We start from the raw sequence: 17401 nt of genomic DNA, 5'->3' as shown, positions 1-17401 counted from the left end.
CACTCACACTCACCCACCCCCTCCCTCATTCACTCACTCACACACACACACACACCCCCCCTCCCTCATTCACTCACACTCACCCACCCCCTCCCTCATTCATTCACTCACACACCCCCACCCCTCCCTCATTCATTCACTCACACACACCCACCCCCTCCCTCCTTCATTCACTCACACACACCCACCCCTCCCTCCCTCATTCACTCACACACACCCACCCTCCCTCCCTCATTCACTCACACACCCCCACCCCCCTCCTCCTTCACTCACACACCCCACCCCCTCCCTCATTCACACACACCCACCCCCTCCCTCATTCATTCACTCACACACACCCACCCCCTCCCTCATTCATTCACTCCCACACACCCCCCCCTCCCTCATTCATTCACTCACACACCCACCCCCTCCCTCATTCATTCACTCACACACACCCACCCCCTCCCTCATTCACTCACACACACACCCACCCCCTCCCTCATTCTCTCACACTCCTGGCTGTGCCGTCCTAATGGTAGTGACCTCACAGTGACCTCAGCTTTTTTCCTTTATTTCCTTTTTCCTTTATTCCTTTTGTTTATTATTTATTTTAAAATAATAATCTAATTCATTATCTAAAGCCTCCCTGTACACCACGGCACATCATGTATTGTATATTGATCCTGATATAACTGATCACATCAGCAAACCCTGACTAGACACATCTCTCCTGTCTGAAGCTTCACCTGGACCCTGTGGTGCTGATCCGGACACCGTCGGCATGCGACCCGGCGGCCTGCGGCACGCTCAAGGTGTCCTCTTGGTTAGAGAGCGGGTCGGGATGTTGTGAGGCACAGAACAAGTACCGCTTTGATTCCCAGAGCATCTTAAACTTTAAAATTTACATCTTTTTAAAAAAAGTGACCTGATGAGGGTCCATGTGGAGGTCATTAGGCATAAAAAAAATCCTGAGACTGTGTACAGCATGTGCAATGAAGCTCATATTCCAGATCATTTCCCTGCCTATTATAAATATAAGAAAAAATAAAGAAAGAAAGAAAGAAAGAAAGAAATAAAGTCCAGACTTTCTCCGTGTGTGAGTAATACACTGTGGCCTTCTGGGAAAGACAGCTTCATTATAGCTAACAAGATTGGCCACTGACTCCTTAAAGCAGAGAGAGAGAGGGGGAGACGAGAGAAATGGTATGGGAGAGAAAGAGAGAAAAAAGGAGAGAGAGAGAGAAAGGGTATGAGAGGGAATGAGAGAGAAAGGGTATGGGAGAGAAGTGGAGATGGAGAGAGAAAGGGTACAAGAGAGAAAGAGTATGGGAGAGAAGTGGAGAGGGAGAGGGAGAGAGAGAAAGGGTACGGGAGATAAAGAGAGAGAAAAGAAAGACAATGTGGGTGAGGGAGAGACAGAAAGAAAGGGTATGGGGGGGGGGGAGAGAGAGAGAGAGAGAGAGAGAGAGAGAGAGGTGAGAGACTGAAAGAAAGAAGAAATGAAGAGAAGTGTGAAGTCAATGCAGTGGTGCAGCTGGAGCTGTGACTCAGGGTCTGTACACTGTACAGTCTGAGTAATGAGTCTCTCCACATTGAAAATAGCCACTTCACTTCTCTCTGCCAACAAACTCCACACTGAAACACTAAATATGACATTTAGAACCAAATAATAACTACTTCTGAAGACTCCAGCACACTGAGTTCATCATCTCTGGGTCAAGATGGGATGCCAATATTTCTTTACAGCACTCAGCAAACTGTCTGATGTACAATCGCAGTGAGGCAACTGTCCAGTCCATTACTGAATGTGCTCACCCAGCAAAAGTCCCAGAAATTTGCAAAGAAACTACATTTAAAGGGAATAAAAAGCAAGAAGAATGAGTTCTCCTGTCCAGTCTAAGTCAAGCCTGTGGTTAAAATAATGCTTAGTTTATATAGTGTGTGTGTGTGTGTGTGTGTGTGTGTGTGTGTGTGTTCTGGCTACATTAGTGTGGTTTATCCTCACTCTGCTATGCTTATTATCAGTTTCAGATTTAACCTCAGGGCTACAAGCTTACAGAGTAAACACAGACATGGAGAATAATGCTCCACTGTATTAACCGTGACTGTGTGCAAACAAGCATGTGAACCCCAGGAGCAACATGGAGCACGGAAGGTCCAGTATGAAGAAATAAATAAGGAGGTCCAGTCAGGTGGACAGATAATCATTGTATCAGTCAATCAGTCTGTCCATTAAATCACTGAATCAATCCATTAAATCACTGAATCAGTCCGTGAATCACTAAAATCAATCCATTAAATCACTGAATCAGTCCATAAACCACTGAATCATTCAGTGAATCACTGAAATCCTCAGTGAACCACTGAATCACTCCTTGAATCACTAAACTGTCCTTGAATCAATGAATCAGTCCGTTAATCACTGAAATCATCCATGTATCATTGAATCAGTCCATAAATCACTGAATGAGTCCGTGAATCAAGGTGTGAATCACTGAATCAGTCTGTGGAACACTGAATTAGTCTGTGAATCAGACAGTTCAGTCGGTCAGTGAATCAGTTGGTAAGTATCAATTTGTTTAATAAAGTCAGTAACACAATCATGCCTCAATAAGTCAGGTAAGGTCCGTCGGTGAGCAAGTCAGGAAATCAGTCAATAATAATAATAATAATATAAATCAAATCAAATGCAAATATCAAACACCCCTATGGCCTTTGGTACTGCTGCAGGAATACACTAGCAGAATTCTCTAATTATATTCCATGACACTGAAGTCTTTTCCTAACCGCACTTAAGCCAGTGAGACGACACGAGACAGGTTCTTACCCTCGGCCCTCTCGTCTCCAACGGGGGAAATAAGCTCGGAGATGAATTTATAACCACCATCATTTAGCACACAGGCAGCTGAATTTCCTTTCTGCTTCCACGAGATTTTATCATTAGTCAGTGCCCTGCGAGTTCTATTAGAATTCGTACAGATACACAACGCACTATTAATCATTCACAGTCCATAAAGCGGTACAGCCCTCGTGGTATAAAGCAGTGTGTGAGTGTTATTAGATTAAAAGGATATCATTTAAGAAAATAAATAAAGAAAGCTGAAAGTAGGTCAATGAGTCCGAGCAAAACCTCAAATCTTGGATTTTTACACTTTGTTTAAAAATAGGGAGTTTTTGGTGAACTGACCGAGGGGGGTGGAAACACACACACGGTCCACTGAGCCCAGCGGATGCTGGAGGGTCCCTCTCGGTCAGCACTAGCGAGCATGGTTTGGCTTTCTCTGCTTGAGCAGCAGGTCGTGCCTCTGCTGAAGGAGAAATCCCATCTTGGCATGAAGACTGCCTGCGTTCCTACACGTCTAAACGAATAAAGCGGAGGCGAGGCGGTTGAAGCCAATCGATGACTGTACTTGAGGGACACATGGCTTGATGTCAATCATGTAATCTCTGGCACACACACACACTCGCAGGCTGGAGGGCGAGTCATTATTTTCCGTGTTTAACGAGAAGGCCACCAGGTTATCGGGAGGAACCCGTCAGCTCTCGATGCCAACCCCTGATAAGTCGCATGCTGATGAGTAATCTGGTTCCTGGCAATAAATCTGACATGATTTCTCCTTTTCAAGACAAATTAAAATCACAGCTCTGGAAAGCAACAAACCCTCATCTGTTAATGTGAGGAGACACCGGTGTAATGTTTCCTACACGAGAGTTCAAAATCTCACTAGAGCCAAACACTGGGCTGTTAAATAAAGCTTTTGAAGACTCTGGGGAAGAGTAAGAAACAAAAGCATTTTTTTGTTTCCGTGTGTGCAAACCTTTTAAAAAATGTAGAAATGTTTGCTGAAGCAGCAGCAATTTTTTTGGTGGATAAATTTTCACAAAGCAACACTGATGGGAAAAATACCGCGATTACGGATAAACGTAGCGACGTGTACCTCACTTCATCACATCCCTCTTCAACAAAATAAAGGAGAGCAGGACGCTAATGCAGCCTTTTCTGTTCCTAAACCCTACTATTGATCCTCACAAACATATGAAATACAATTCTCCCCACCGAGCCCTGCCTTTCCTCGTCAGACAGGCAGGTTCCTCGGTGTCCGTGCTGGCGAGCTAAAAGCGTTACAGTAATGACAGAGGCAGAGACGGGAGCTCAGGGTGCAGGTTTGGAGTCGCACGCAACCTGCAATAAACCATCTGGGATGTGACAGAGAGAGCTGCTGCTGCAGTGCTGAGCAAAGCCAAAGACCACAGCTGTCTCGTCTCATCTCTCACACACGCAGAGAGGAGAGATGGGCCAATTCGGAGACTGGCAGATGCAAACACACACACACACAGAGAGAGAGACAACAGCACGTGTTTTATCGGAGTCTTTCAGCAGCAGTGGGGTGAGACGGCATGCCGCTTCGCTCGCCAACACACTCGTCCACATGTTGAGATAAATCGAAGTTGTCGCGTGGAGGCACGGCGGAGAGAGCGTCCCCGTGGCAGCACGCGGAAAATGTCTATCCTCTCACACTCATGCTGCCTAGCATCAAAACAGAGCAGTAGAAGAATTCGGCGAGTGAAAGTGTGCGAAGCGGCCCCACCCCCTCTCCTTGTCTCCTGAATGCTTTAATTATTCAATTAGATCATTTCAATTTTATCAATCAGAGAGGAGAGGTTGGACCAGCGAGGGGTTGACAGCGGGAGCGATCTCCTGGTCACGTGACTACAGACGGCACGGTTACACCCTGGATATCGTAGATCGGGACGGATTCTGGTTTAGGGCGGGACGGTGTCTCGAACGAGTTCACATGACACTCGGGCACGTGCTCCAGTGAGCTCCCACACGCTGTAGATGGAAACGTCGTGTAAAACCTCTATAAATCCCTGCGTACACGGAGAGGCTGTTTTTATGAGAAGGTTGCGATGCTACGAGTCACAATAAAACCTTTATGCTTGTGTGAGCTGTAAAAATAGACTTAAAGATAAAGGGATGATGGATGAAATATCCTCTCTGTGTGTGTGTTGGGGGGGGGGGTATCTCTGGTATCTCAATTTAACATTAACATGACAAGAAAACAGTAAGAATAATAAAAATAAAGCTGGATTTTTAAATAAAACTGTTTTCCGTCCGGGATGAGATGGAGCGATACGCTCATGATAACTGACGGCCTGTCGATGGAAGAAGCCGCTGCCGTAGTAAATGTTGACGTTTTGTCTAACTTTGCCCTCGTGATGATCAGAATAAGAACTTCATGAGCTGCAGTGAAAGCGGTGAGGCATGACGTAGAAGAGGAAGAGGAAAAAAAGGGAGGAGTGTACGTACGTTGCCCATGTACTCGGACAGCAGGTCCTGCAGCGCCTGGCGCACGGAGTTGCACTCGGCTACGATGCGCTCGCGGCGGTCGTCGCGTGTGCAGGACGAGTCGGCCATGAGCGCGGCACCGCTGATGATGCTCTCCAGACGCTCCTCCAGTGACGGACGGAAGCGCTCCTCGCTGAAGTTCAGGGGGTCCACGATGATCTGCTTCTGTAGTGGGATGAAGAGGAAAAGAGTGCAAGTCAATTTAATACAGGTGCAAGCCGAAAATCACCAGAGCACAGAGGCGGTGCTGGATCAATTACTAGATAAAGAACACGTTTAACATGATTTCTACTTCCCATGCGAGTGATTCACTTTCAGCAGGGAGTCGATTCAGAATCGATTCACTTTCTCAATGGAACCAGACTCACTCTCACTCGGACCCTCTCAGCCCGAATGTTCTGTTAAACACCTGAGTGAGAGTTCTGGCAGAGAACACGGTGTTGAGTCTCTTTGAACAGAACCCTGTTAATTGGCACTCTCAATCGATTCTTGTCGGAGGAATTGAATATTTATGCGAAGACGAGATTACGGAGATGAACGATGCGGTTTGAGGAATGTGGCTATGAAAAGATTTCAAGCGAGATAAATTCACACTAATGAGCTGCATTTAGTCTCAAATCTGAAAATACTTGCTTTAAAGGATCTGCCCTGATCCAGTTCAAATCCCAGGACTTAGTCTCTCTTTGTGTGTGTGTGTCCCTTTACATCGCTCTGTGTGTGTCCCTTTACATCGCTAGGCTCAGAGCTTGGACCGCAAGTCACTCAGAATAAAAATTCCCTGCCAAATGAATAAATGTACATGCAAATGACTCTGTGCATTTCTTCAGGGAGAACGTGGCATGTTAAGACGTGCCAAGTGCTGGACGAGAGAGGGGAGAGTTTGACAGTTAAATGGCCTTGTTATTTCCTCAGGGAGACGCGAGGGTCAGGAAGAGTGTGGGCGGCTCTATAGAAAAATAAATAAATAAATAAATAAATAAATAAATAAAAAAAACCATACTTGCCATCTTCGTCAAGTTTAGAAATAAAAAAAATTGGTTTTGGGTCAGACGCAATGATGGGTTTCAATCAGGGTCTGCTTTTAGGAAACCTCCTGCATCTCTCTCTCTCTCTCACACACACACACACACACACACACACACACACACGTTTCTACCCAAAAACAGGTCAATTCCTCCATCATCCTGGAGTGTTATTTCTCTCAACCTTTATGAACTGCAATTTTTCTCCCATGTAAAGAATTTCTACAGCTTTTATCCCCTTATATTTACATTAATTCAGTCCTTCTCCTTCAGTCCTTGACTAATCTATCTGTAAACTGTAAATAAACATCCTTAGACTGATAAAAGGCTCCATGGAAGTGTTTCAGTATCCACGCGATTCAGTGTCCATCATCAGGGTGACTTGTTACTCGGAGCGAGATGAACCCGCACCGTATGAACTCGTGCGTGATGAAAAAACACTGGAGGTTTATTTTCCCCTCTCTTCGTTTCTTTTCCCATGTTGGTGGACGACATTTTCAGTTCTGTTCTGCGTCAGCGCTGCTTCGTAAACACTTCTGGCTTTTCTACCACAAAGGGTACGAGGAGGTCGAGCAGAAACGGGTACTGACGAGTGCTGGGGAGTGTAGGACTGTAAAAAACCAGCCCTTTTGCTCGATGATGAATAATAATCACCATTCCCGACCACAATAATAATAATTCTGTTCATTTAATGAGCGGTATTAGTGTAGCTCCGCCCACTACACTACTCACATAATGATTCATTTAGACTCGAGCCTTCGCGCTCAGTTTTAATCACAGGCTGCATTTTCTGCGCTTGTTCTAATGGAACTTTATAAACATAATGCTTGTAATAAACAAATTTCTGAAGAATAAACTCTCCATGTGCTTCTGAATTAGGAGAGAGGCAGCAGCAGAGCATCACCTTAAAGGAAAAAATAAAAAGTGAGCGTGCAGCACAGAGTTGCCATGGCAACAAACCTCCCTATCGGTGACTCACTGGCAAAGTTACTTTGGCTAGAAATTAGGCAGTGGAGGGGGGGGGGCAGATAGAGAGAGAGACCAACAGAGAAAGCGATAGAAACGTGTGGGGGGGGGGCAGATAGAGAGAGATAGAAACGTGGGGGGGGGGGTGGCAGAGAAAGATAGAAACGTGAGGGGGGAGGCAGAGAAAGAGACAGAGATTGTGGGGGGGGGGGGGGGGTTAGGTGACAGGCAGACATAATATTAGGAGTGGAGTGACCATCAAATTTCCTGGTGACCATGGAGAAAACGGACCACATACTACTCTCCGACATGTATATATACACACACACACACACACGTATATACACACACACTTTGCCATCTGGCTGGATAGCTGTGAGAAGTCGTGTGTGTGTGTGTGTGTTCACACTTCCCACTCAAAGACTTTTCAAGGACCTTTGGGTGTCAATAAGAGCAGAGCAAGTCTGTCTCTCCATCTCCAAGACACACACACATCTACATCAGCTGTAACCCAGATCATGTCGGATGGACACACCATCATCTTTTTCCCCCCCGAGAGTCTTTTCAGTGAGCGAGACGTCTCACTCTGCTGCAGGACGAGCTAAAGAGCCCAAACTGACAGGTGAGGAAAGGGGATCAGACTGATTCACTCCTCCTGGAGGCTGGAACAAGGCTCACAAGAAAACAAACAGAAGTCAGAGGTGAGGAGGAGGAGGAGGAAGGACTGGATATCTGTGACTGCTCTTCACCAAAGACAGACAGACAGACAGGGAACACGCTCTCGCAGAACTTCTACACTGACTCCACCCACAAAACCCTTGTGACCAATCACAGCCTGCTCAGAGCACCAATATTCCTCGAGGTCTGTGGGACGATGAACATTTTCCAATCCCAACAAAATAAATCTAGATATAAAAGAGGAGTTCTTAACCCCGTTTCCAGGTGGGGGAAATTCCTGAATGGAGAAGAAAAAATAAATACATGAAATAAAAAATAAACTGGTCTCAAACCGGTGCAGAGGAACACCGTGTGTGATTAACACCCACAAACCACACCAATTCACATGTCCTGACCCTGATGTCATGATAATCTCACGTCCTCCTCACTCACCAGCACCACTTTCTTCACCTTTCAATACATGAGAATACAGGCTAAATAAATAAATACATAAAAGTCTACTACAAAAACATTAGCACATATCTAAAAATAAAGGACGATGAAACCCGAGCCAGCGCTGTTCACTAAACAAATCTTCACTTAGTGTTTTCGCCTTGTTCTTCACCAGGAAAACTATTTTGGATTTCTAGTTTCTTCTTGTTTTTTTTAATAGTTAAAAACCAAAGCTGCTGATATTTAATCTGCAAAAGTAAAATAAATTACATATTTCCCCTTTTTCCAGTGTTCTTTACTTTTTTCTTATTTAGATGATTTTTAAATTATATACATACATATATATAAAGAAAAGATCTATTGAACATATGTATTTTTTCTGTCTTAATTACATAAATTTTCTTCAAAAGGCTTACTACATAAAATATAAATAAATATGTATGTATATTCATACATTCCTGCATTTTTCTAATTTCTCAAGTACATTATATTCAAATATAATTTTTTAAAACCATTTAGTTTATATAAGATAAATCATACATAACATTTACTTAATGACATATCTTTTTTTTTTTAATAAATGTTAAGTAAAGCCTCATGACATTGTGTATCATATACAACTTGATAACGTTTGTTACCTGTGCTAGGTGGAAACTAACCAGAATTGGTGTACTACATCACCATGGAAACAGGTCACAGACAGAGCTAAAGCGTTATACACTATACTGCCAAAAGTATTGGACATCCCTCCAAATCACTGAGTTCAGGTGTTGTGTTTCAGGGGTTGGACTCGGCCCCTTAGTTCCAGTGAAAGGAACTCTTAATGCTTCACCTTCATAAAGACATTTTGGACAATTTCATGCTCTTTGTGGGAACAGTTTGGGGATGACCCCTTCCTGTTCCAACATGACTGCACACCAGTGACCAAAGCAAGGTCCATAAAGACATGGATGAGTGAGTTTGGTGTGGAGGAACTTGACTGGTCTGCACAGAGTCCTGACCTCAACCCCATAGAACACCTTTGGGATGAATTAGAGTGGAGACTGTGAGACAGACCTTCTCATCCAACATCAGTGCTTGACCTCACAAATGCGCATCTAGAGGAACGGTCAAAAATTCCCATAAACACACTCCTAAACCTTGTGGAAAGCCTTCCCAGAATAGTTGAAGCTGTTATAGCTGTAAAGGGCGGGACAACTCCATATTACATTCATGTGCAGATAAAGGCAGACGTCCCAAAACATGCATATTTAAGTGTGTGTGTGTGTAAGTTCCTGTCTCTGTAAGTCACTGGGTCAGTGACAAAAACAGCTTCGTGTCCATAGGAATTGGAGGCGAGTGTGTTTTTTTTTGGTGTTGAAAACTAAAGTCTTGGCAGGAAGGGAGCTGGAAGACTCCACTGCACCAGATTCATCCAGGCCCTCGTCAGGGGGTCGTTATCCCCTCCGGAGGGCCGCAGAGTGCCGCCTGACAGGAAGAATGAGGTCTAAAACAGACGCCACACACACGGGTGATTAATCCCCTGACAGCCGAAACAGTTGGAGCCTTCTAAACCGCTGACAAAAAGATGGAGGGATGGGGAGAGAGAGAGAGAGAGAGAGAGAGAGAGAGAGAGAGAGAGAGAGAGAGAGAGACTCTTTTGTTGTGGAGCGGTGGGGATAATTGCAGTGTAACAGAGAGAGGAGGAGTGAGGAAAAGTTTGAATGACGTGGAGACAAAGCAAACAGGCTGCAGGCCCAAAGCCGAGTCAGACGCTGAACGAGAGGAAGAACTGAAATGAGGAATGAATCACGGAGCTGCACCTGCATGACTAACATCTAGTGTTAAATCATATTACGGCACGGCGCTGCTGAAATCTCAAATCCTTGTCAGGTGGCATGGACTCGTCCTCTCGAACCACAGCTCCGATACAGATCACAGATTTATATTAAACGCTCTGGCTCCGATACGCCATCGTTTCTATAGTAACACTTCGGTGATTCTGAGACTCGGCATGCTGTTATTAAACCAAGAAGACAAAACTGTTCAGAAGTTTTCTGTAAAGAGAACAATATTTATGTAACGATTATGGAAGGAGTCTCCAGTCCACTACAGGAAGAGACAGGAGTTTGTGCATTTCATTAAGACTTTGCAACATGATGCTAAAGTGGCTTACAACATACACCGATCAGCCATAACATTGTGACCAGTGCCAGGTGACGTGAATAAGACTGATGATCTCATCATGGCACCTGTTCGTGGGTGGGATATATTAGGCAGCAGGTCAACATTTTGTCCTCAAAGTTGATGTGATGGACAAGCGTAAGGATTTGAGTGAGTTTGACAAAGGGCTAAATTGTGATGGCTAGACCACTGGATCAGAGCATCTCCAAAACTGCAGCTCTTGTGGGGTGTTCCCAGTCTGCAGTGGTCCGTATCTATCAAAAGTGGTCCAAGGAAGGAACAGTGGAGAACCGGAGACAGGGTCATGGGTGGTCAAGGCTCATTGATGCACGTGGAGAGTGAAGGCTATAGCAAGGCTGGTGAGGAGAGGACTGACTACAGCTGCTACAGCACAAGTGAAACTTGCTTCACAGGCGCTCTACAAACGTTAAAAGTAATGGATAAAAAGAGGAATAAAATTCACATTGATTAATTTCCTATAACAGAACACCACCAAGTATTTATTCCATTACAAATCATAATAAACTCATTTTTCCCCCCTCACTAACATTAATGGGTGGATTATTTTTTTAAATACGAAAGAAATACTTCAAGAATTGTGTGTGTGTGTGTGTGTGTGTGTGTGTGTGTGTGTGTGTGAGACACACCACCACATATTCTCCACATGTTAATTGGCCTGGCTCACATCTGCTGAGCTCCAATATGCAGAGAGTGGAAAGATAAGCCTTCACATTAGCCCTCATATTTCCTCCATCCATGGCTGGAAAGGGGAATTTGATTTGCAAATGCGTCCACACTCCAGAGAGCACTCCAGACACCAGAGAACCTGCGGTTCCGGCGGCGAGCTCAGACCGGCTTGTGCCTTCGCTCTCCCAATTAAGAGCTTCATTTGTCTGGACGGAAAGGCTCCATCCATCCTCCGTCAGAGATACTGCTCGCTAACGGACGAGAACTAATTAGGGATGTAACAGATTAGGGAGGCGGTTGGAGCTGGGCTTATCTCTTTAAGGCTTCAGCTACTCATTGAGGAATAATAACAAAAAAAAAAAAAAAAAAAAACACGGGCAATGAAACAAGAAGCAAGGGGAGGGACAGAAAAAAAAAAAAAAAAAAAAAAAGTGATGGGAACGCAGTAATAATCAGGACACGGTGATGAAGCATCGCTGTTATTTGCTTGGAGACGGACACTGAAAGGCCAGATCTTTATCAGGAGTACATGAGGGGTGATCTAAGACCCTTGAAGACTTACTAGGGCTGAGCGATAGGACAAATACGCACAAATATATCATGCCACCTGGAGACATTTTTATGATGATTGTGGGATGTGTTGCTCACATGCACATAAAGCTAACAGGAGGACGGCATTAACACTAAAAATGTAATCATGTTTTAGTGTGTTTATTAATAATAACGATTAATTCAGCTGCTTATATTTAGTTTGTAATTATAAAAAAGTAAATCATGATAGCAGCAGAATTGAGCAGACTGATTATAAATGATGTTGAGGTCACATCATCGCTCCAGCTGAGTCTCTGCTGATCACATCTACAGCCTCTGGTAGACCTCCTTACCCAACCTGACTTAAACTTATCATTTATACAACTGAGCAGTAAAGGGTTAAGAGCCTTGGCTTATGGTGGATCTTTCTGACCGACGTCTTGACCACTGAGCTACCACTTCCTGTTTCCATTCTACACCACTTCTGAACTGTAGTATAGCATGATTTTAACCAGCTCAAACTTTACCATTAATTATGCTGAGGCAAATGAACTGTTTAATGGAGTTCAGCAGGTGCTACATCTCCAGCTGAAAACCATGTGCTCCCCTCAGCCACTTCAATCATTTTGCCATGCTGTCCTGAGGAGGGCGCTGTGCTAAAACTCATGAGGAAATTAGAGTGAGGTGACCAGTGAGGGTGTTGTCTTGAGTGTTCTTCTAAACTAAATCCCCCACAATGCCCCTGTTCCACCAAATCCATTCAGAAATATTTGTTAGATTATTTAAGTTTGCACTGGAACTACGATGTAGCCACAAACTTTGGGGAATGTTAGTGAAGCTCCGCCCTTGAAATCTAGGGCACGCCTCCTGCACCGAAATACGTGCTGATGCAGATCTATAATGAAGAACTCTGAAGATAATCTCCTCGACTGTGTGAGGGAGGATTTAGATGCGAGTGTTGCACAATGCTAAACTGGTAGCCTCATTAAACAGTCAGAAACACGTCCATTTTTGGTGTGTGTAATTCGGGAAAAATAAAAATAAAAACCAAACTCCTCCATCGGCTGTCCTGTTCCAGGATCTCGACAATCGCTTGACAATCACACATTGTTCAATTTATATTTAAAAAAAAAAAAGGAATTAGTGGATAAGTGTGAAAATCGACTCCGAACAGTGGATTATCTCCCCGTGTTGAGAAGAAGCAGCGAGATGATGAGCTGCTTAATTACCGCAAAAACTACACACGGTCTGTAAACACACCAGAGCACACCAAAACAGCTCCTGTATTCCAGTACTGGATGGGATTAATATGCTGCCATGGTAACACGGCTCAATTTACGCACGCCGCCTGAACGCATCTTTTCACTCTTCACGCATCAAAACAACTGTTAGATTAGCATTTATAAAGAACACCCCGTCTTCTTCAGCGGCCAAAACCTCCTCGAAACGGGTATAAAGAGAAGACAGCAGCGGTAACAAGGAAATAATTAGCCTGGTAGATTGATGAGTGTGTGCTGACGGACTGACGAGGTGCGCTGTAAAATATCAGGATGAGGATTTTTGTGACGGGAAAGAAAGGAAAGGTCTTTTGACGAACACTTTTTGTAGCTTCGGGAAACATGGGAGTCCAGTCATAATGCCGTTCCTTTCTCCTCATCAGTCGAGGATTAACAAGTCTCTGAAACATCTTCACGTATTGTTTGGATTTGGACTGAAAGGCCTCAGAAAGGCCTGAGGAGCATCAGGAGTACACAAGGGGTATCTAAACTCTCTCTGGAGACCATTAAAGAGGGCTGAGCGACAGGACAAACACGCCCCACGACACCTGAAGACATTTCTATGATGTTTGTGAGACGTGTATCACCACGTGTGCACATAATAAAGCTAACAGGAGGACTGCACTAACACTGTAATAAGAAACTGTATAAAGTTTAGAGGCGCTTGGTGATGTCTATAAAATATAAAATCTAACACTGAAAAGGGGAGTAAAAAATCCTTTGGCTTCACGTATCCTTCGGATTTGGATTTGTTTGCACACACGAATTTAATCCGATTCCTTCCTGGATTTTCATGTTCCCATCGTGCCGAGGCTCAATCAGAGCCGTGATGTGTAAACAAAGATATCAGCCTGGTGTGGGTGTGCGCGTGTGGGAGAGAGAGAGAGACGTGTCCCTCATCACACTCATCTCCATAAGGTTATATAAAAGTTGCGCGTGCATCCCGATACTCACGTCGAAGTTGTTGAGGGCCCCGGCGAGCTCTCCGGGCCCGGTGTGCTGACCCAGTCCGGAGTCCTCGGTGCTGACACCCTGGGCCGTGTTGGAGATCCCCGAGACGGCCTGCTGCAGCTGCTTGTAGATGAGCTCTCGGTTGGCTTTGTAGGCGGCTACGTCTGGGTGCTGCAGGCAGGCGCGGGAGGCCGTGTACAGCAGGGGGACGTTTCTCTGCAGCACGCCGCGTGCCGCCGCCATCTGCTCCTTATGCTGCACATCCTTCAGCTCCTACACAACATGGAAAACAGAGTCAGTCATACACACCTGCACTGTAAGCACTGACCTTTCACTGCTGGGTGAATTTTATCAGTTCGGTCTGAATAATGCTTTACCTGAAAGGCAAAAAAACAAAAAGGAAGACTGCAGTTAAAATCATTAATGCTGCATCACTAAATAATGTTGGTTTTTATTCCTAACCAACACCATGCTAACATTAGCAGACCGAAGGTGCTAAGAGGCTGTGGGGTTAAGAACGAACAGCTAAGCAACAGTGGAGTCAAGAACCAACAGCTAAGATGGCACAGTTAATAAGGTATAGCTAAGGAGGTACAGTAAAGACCCAACAATTAGGAAAAAACAGCTAAGCTAAAACGTCACGGCTACTACTGTGGAGTTGACAACCAACGGCTAAGACACCACAGATACAAAATATTGCCAAAAGTTTTGGGACACCCCTCCAAATCATTGAGTTCAGGTGTTGTGTTTCAGGGCTTGGGTTCAGGGATTAGTTCCAGTGAAAGGAACTCTTAATGCTTCAGCTTCATACCAAGACATTTTGGACAATTTCATGCTCCCAACTTTGTGGGAACAGTTTGGGGATGACCCCTTCCTGTTCCAACATGACAAAGCAAGGTCCATAAAGACATGGATGAGTGAGTTTGGTGTGGAGGAACTTGACTGTCCTGCACAGAGTCCTGACCTCAACCCCATAGAACACCTTTGGGATGAACGCTAACACCCAACAGTTAGGAAGATACCGCTACCACTAGTGTTAAGAACCAACAGCTAATGAGGCACAGCTAGCAATCAAAAGCCCTTAGAACATCAGACTGTTATGAACACATGAGCAAGAGCCAAAAAAATATTTCTTCTGGCCATAATGAAGGTGAGCTCCAGCGTGAGGAAGTAAACCCTTTTCCTTGCTAAGTGTTTTGTAAGTCTAACTCGCAGGCAGCTGGCAGACCAGCGTGTGTTTGCCACTTCACGTGGCTCTTTGTGAGTAGTGAATAGTCCCTACTATTTCTTCACCTCTCTCCATTCATACAAGAAATAAGCAGGGCACACACAAACCCCGAAGCCCGCTTTGCGTTTGTGCTTAATGGAGAACGAGGAGCCGGCGTGACCCGGACTTCACACGCTTGCCATACTTAACAGCATGCATTTAGATTTGATGGAGCTCCTCGTGACTGACCTACATAAAGGTCACGTTCTCTCTTAAAAGCTTCACATAATAATCAGTTATTAGAGTGAGGCGGCGTGCTGGAGGTTTATTCCTCTTTCTCTTCTCAAACATCTATATGTAGACTCACTGCGTCGGCTAACACATAAAACGGCAGACAACAGAAGATGACTCACGAGGAGGAAATATCAAATGTACCGTTTTAATTCTGCATTGGTTTATTTATTCAGAGCGTTTTCTACATTTCTTAAGCTAAATAGACGTGAAGAAGTTACACAGGCCATTTGGACAAAACGCTTAGGAAATTAGCTTACATTTCAGGACGAGCGAGATCTCTCTCTCTCGGTCTGTCTGTCTGTCTCTCTCTCTGCTACACCACAAAAAAGTTCCTAATCAGTTCAATGACACTTTTATTCAGACAGAAAACAGGAAACGCTCAACACCAGCTCTGCTTTTTGTCACTGTGACCGTGGACTGAGATGTTCAGGGGTTACACAGGCACAGAGGAGTAGCTGTGATGTTCTCAGAGAGTGCATCGTATGAATAACACCACGTTTTACATATATAAGGAACTTGATTTTAACTAGAGACAAAATCTAAAAGGTATTTAAATAACTTTATGAAAGACATTAAATAACACCACCTGTATATACACTAATGATGAAAACTTCCAATAAAATGATCAACCATAACATTATGACCACCTGCCAAATATCATGTTGCTCTCCCTTTTGCTGCCAAAACAGCCCTGACCCATCGAGGCATGGATACCTGACTCCACTAAATACCTGAAGGTGTGCTGTGGGATCTGGCACCAAGATATTAGCAGCAGATCCTGTAAGTTGTGAGGTGGGGCCTCCATGGGAGGACTTAAAGGATACTTTTGATAGATACTGACCACTGCAGACCGGGAACACCCCACAAGAGCTGCAGTTTTGGAGATGCTCTGATCCAGTGGTCTAGCCATCACAATTTGGCCCTTCATCAAACTCGCTCAAATCCTTACGCTTGTCCATTTTTTCTGCTTCTAACATCAACTTTGAGGACAAAATGTTCACTTGCTGCCTAATATATCCCACCCACTAACAGGTGCCATGATGAGGAGAACAGTGTTATTCACTTGCTCAGAATGTTATTCCTGATCGGTGTATAAGTATAAGGAGCAGAGAAAAAGGACCGTGTAATTCTGACATGTTGGAAGCACAGCCCGTGTCGCTGGTGTTGATAAACGAATTGATTAGACTACAGCGTCAGACCACTGATCGACTTTGATTACAGACCCGGCACCGCGTCCCACCCGACAGGAGAACCGATAGTACGGATCCAGCACGCCGTTTCACTCCATATCTGAAGGGTGGAATTGTTAGCGTTGTTAATTAGCACTCTCGGCTTTACCTCAGCACTCGGTCTGATGCAGAGTTCATTCAGAAAAGCAGGAGTGCCGACAGACTGCAGCCAGCTCGACTGGCAAAAACAAACGAATGAATTCTTAGTGTAATGGGTTTTGTCACTCGGGTTGCCCTGAGCGCGGTTCTGGTTTCCCCCGCCTCTCTAAGGAGATTACTCATGCTTATAGGCTGTAGGCTGCTGTTTGATGACTAAACGCCCAGAATGTGATTAGATCTGCTGATTAAGTTGCCTCTCTATCCTCTATTCTGTGTCCGTCTCGGAGAACGTCACGTTATAAAGGATAAGAGCACGGTTCAGGGTCGGTTTCATACTCGTGTAGAATTCTGTACGTAGTTAAGTGTGAAATCTGTTTTTCAGCCTGGATGCGGTCCAGAGAGCCTGAGAACAGTGGTCTGGGGTTTGCTTCAACAGAACCACGCTCGGCGCCAGATACACAGTGACAGGTCATGTTACTTCCTGTTTCTACTTTTGTGACGCCAGGAAAAGGATTGTTATGATTGTGGAGAAA

At 44.7% G+C, this 17401-nt stretch overlaps 1 protein-coding gene across 2 annotated transcripts in view; it reads right to left on the bottom strand.

Annotated features, from left to right (window-relative positions):
• The window catches only part of ctnna1 (catenin (cadherin-associated protein), alpha 1), a 106808-nt gene that overhangs the window by 71741 nt on the left and 17666 nt on the right, over window positions 1-17401 (bottom strand). For both annotated transcript variants that reach the window (XM_058408853.1, XM_058408852.1), the window contains exons 6-7: window positions 14043-14312; window positions 5294-5497 (exon numbers count right to left, since the gene is read on the bottom strand). In XM_058408853.1, the coding sequence (XP_058264836.1) occupies window positions 5294-5497; window positions 14043-14312 (474 nt within the window). The remainder of the gene's footprint in view (window positions 1-5293; window positions 5498-14042; window positions 14313-17401) is intronic.

This window comes from Hemibagrus wyckioides, linkage group LG14 (assembly GCF_019097595.1).
Source record: "Hemibagrus wyckioides isolate EC202008001 linkage group LG14, SWU_Hwy_1.0, whole genome shotgun sequence".
NCBI lineage: Eukaryota > Metazoa > Chordata > Actinopteri > Siluriformes > Bagridae > Hemibagrus > Hemibagrus wyckioides.
The sequence above is the reverse complement of the archived record's forward strand: the minus strand, read 5'-3'. Positions and strand labels throughout refer to the sequence as shown.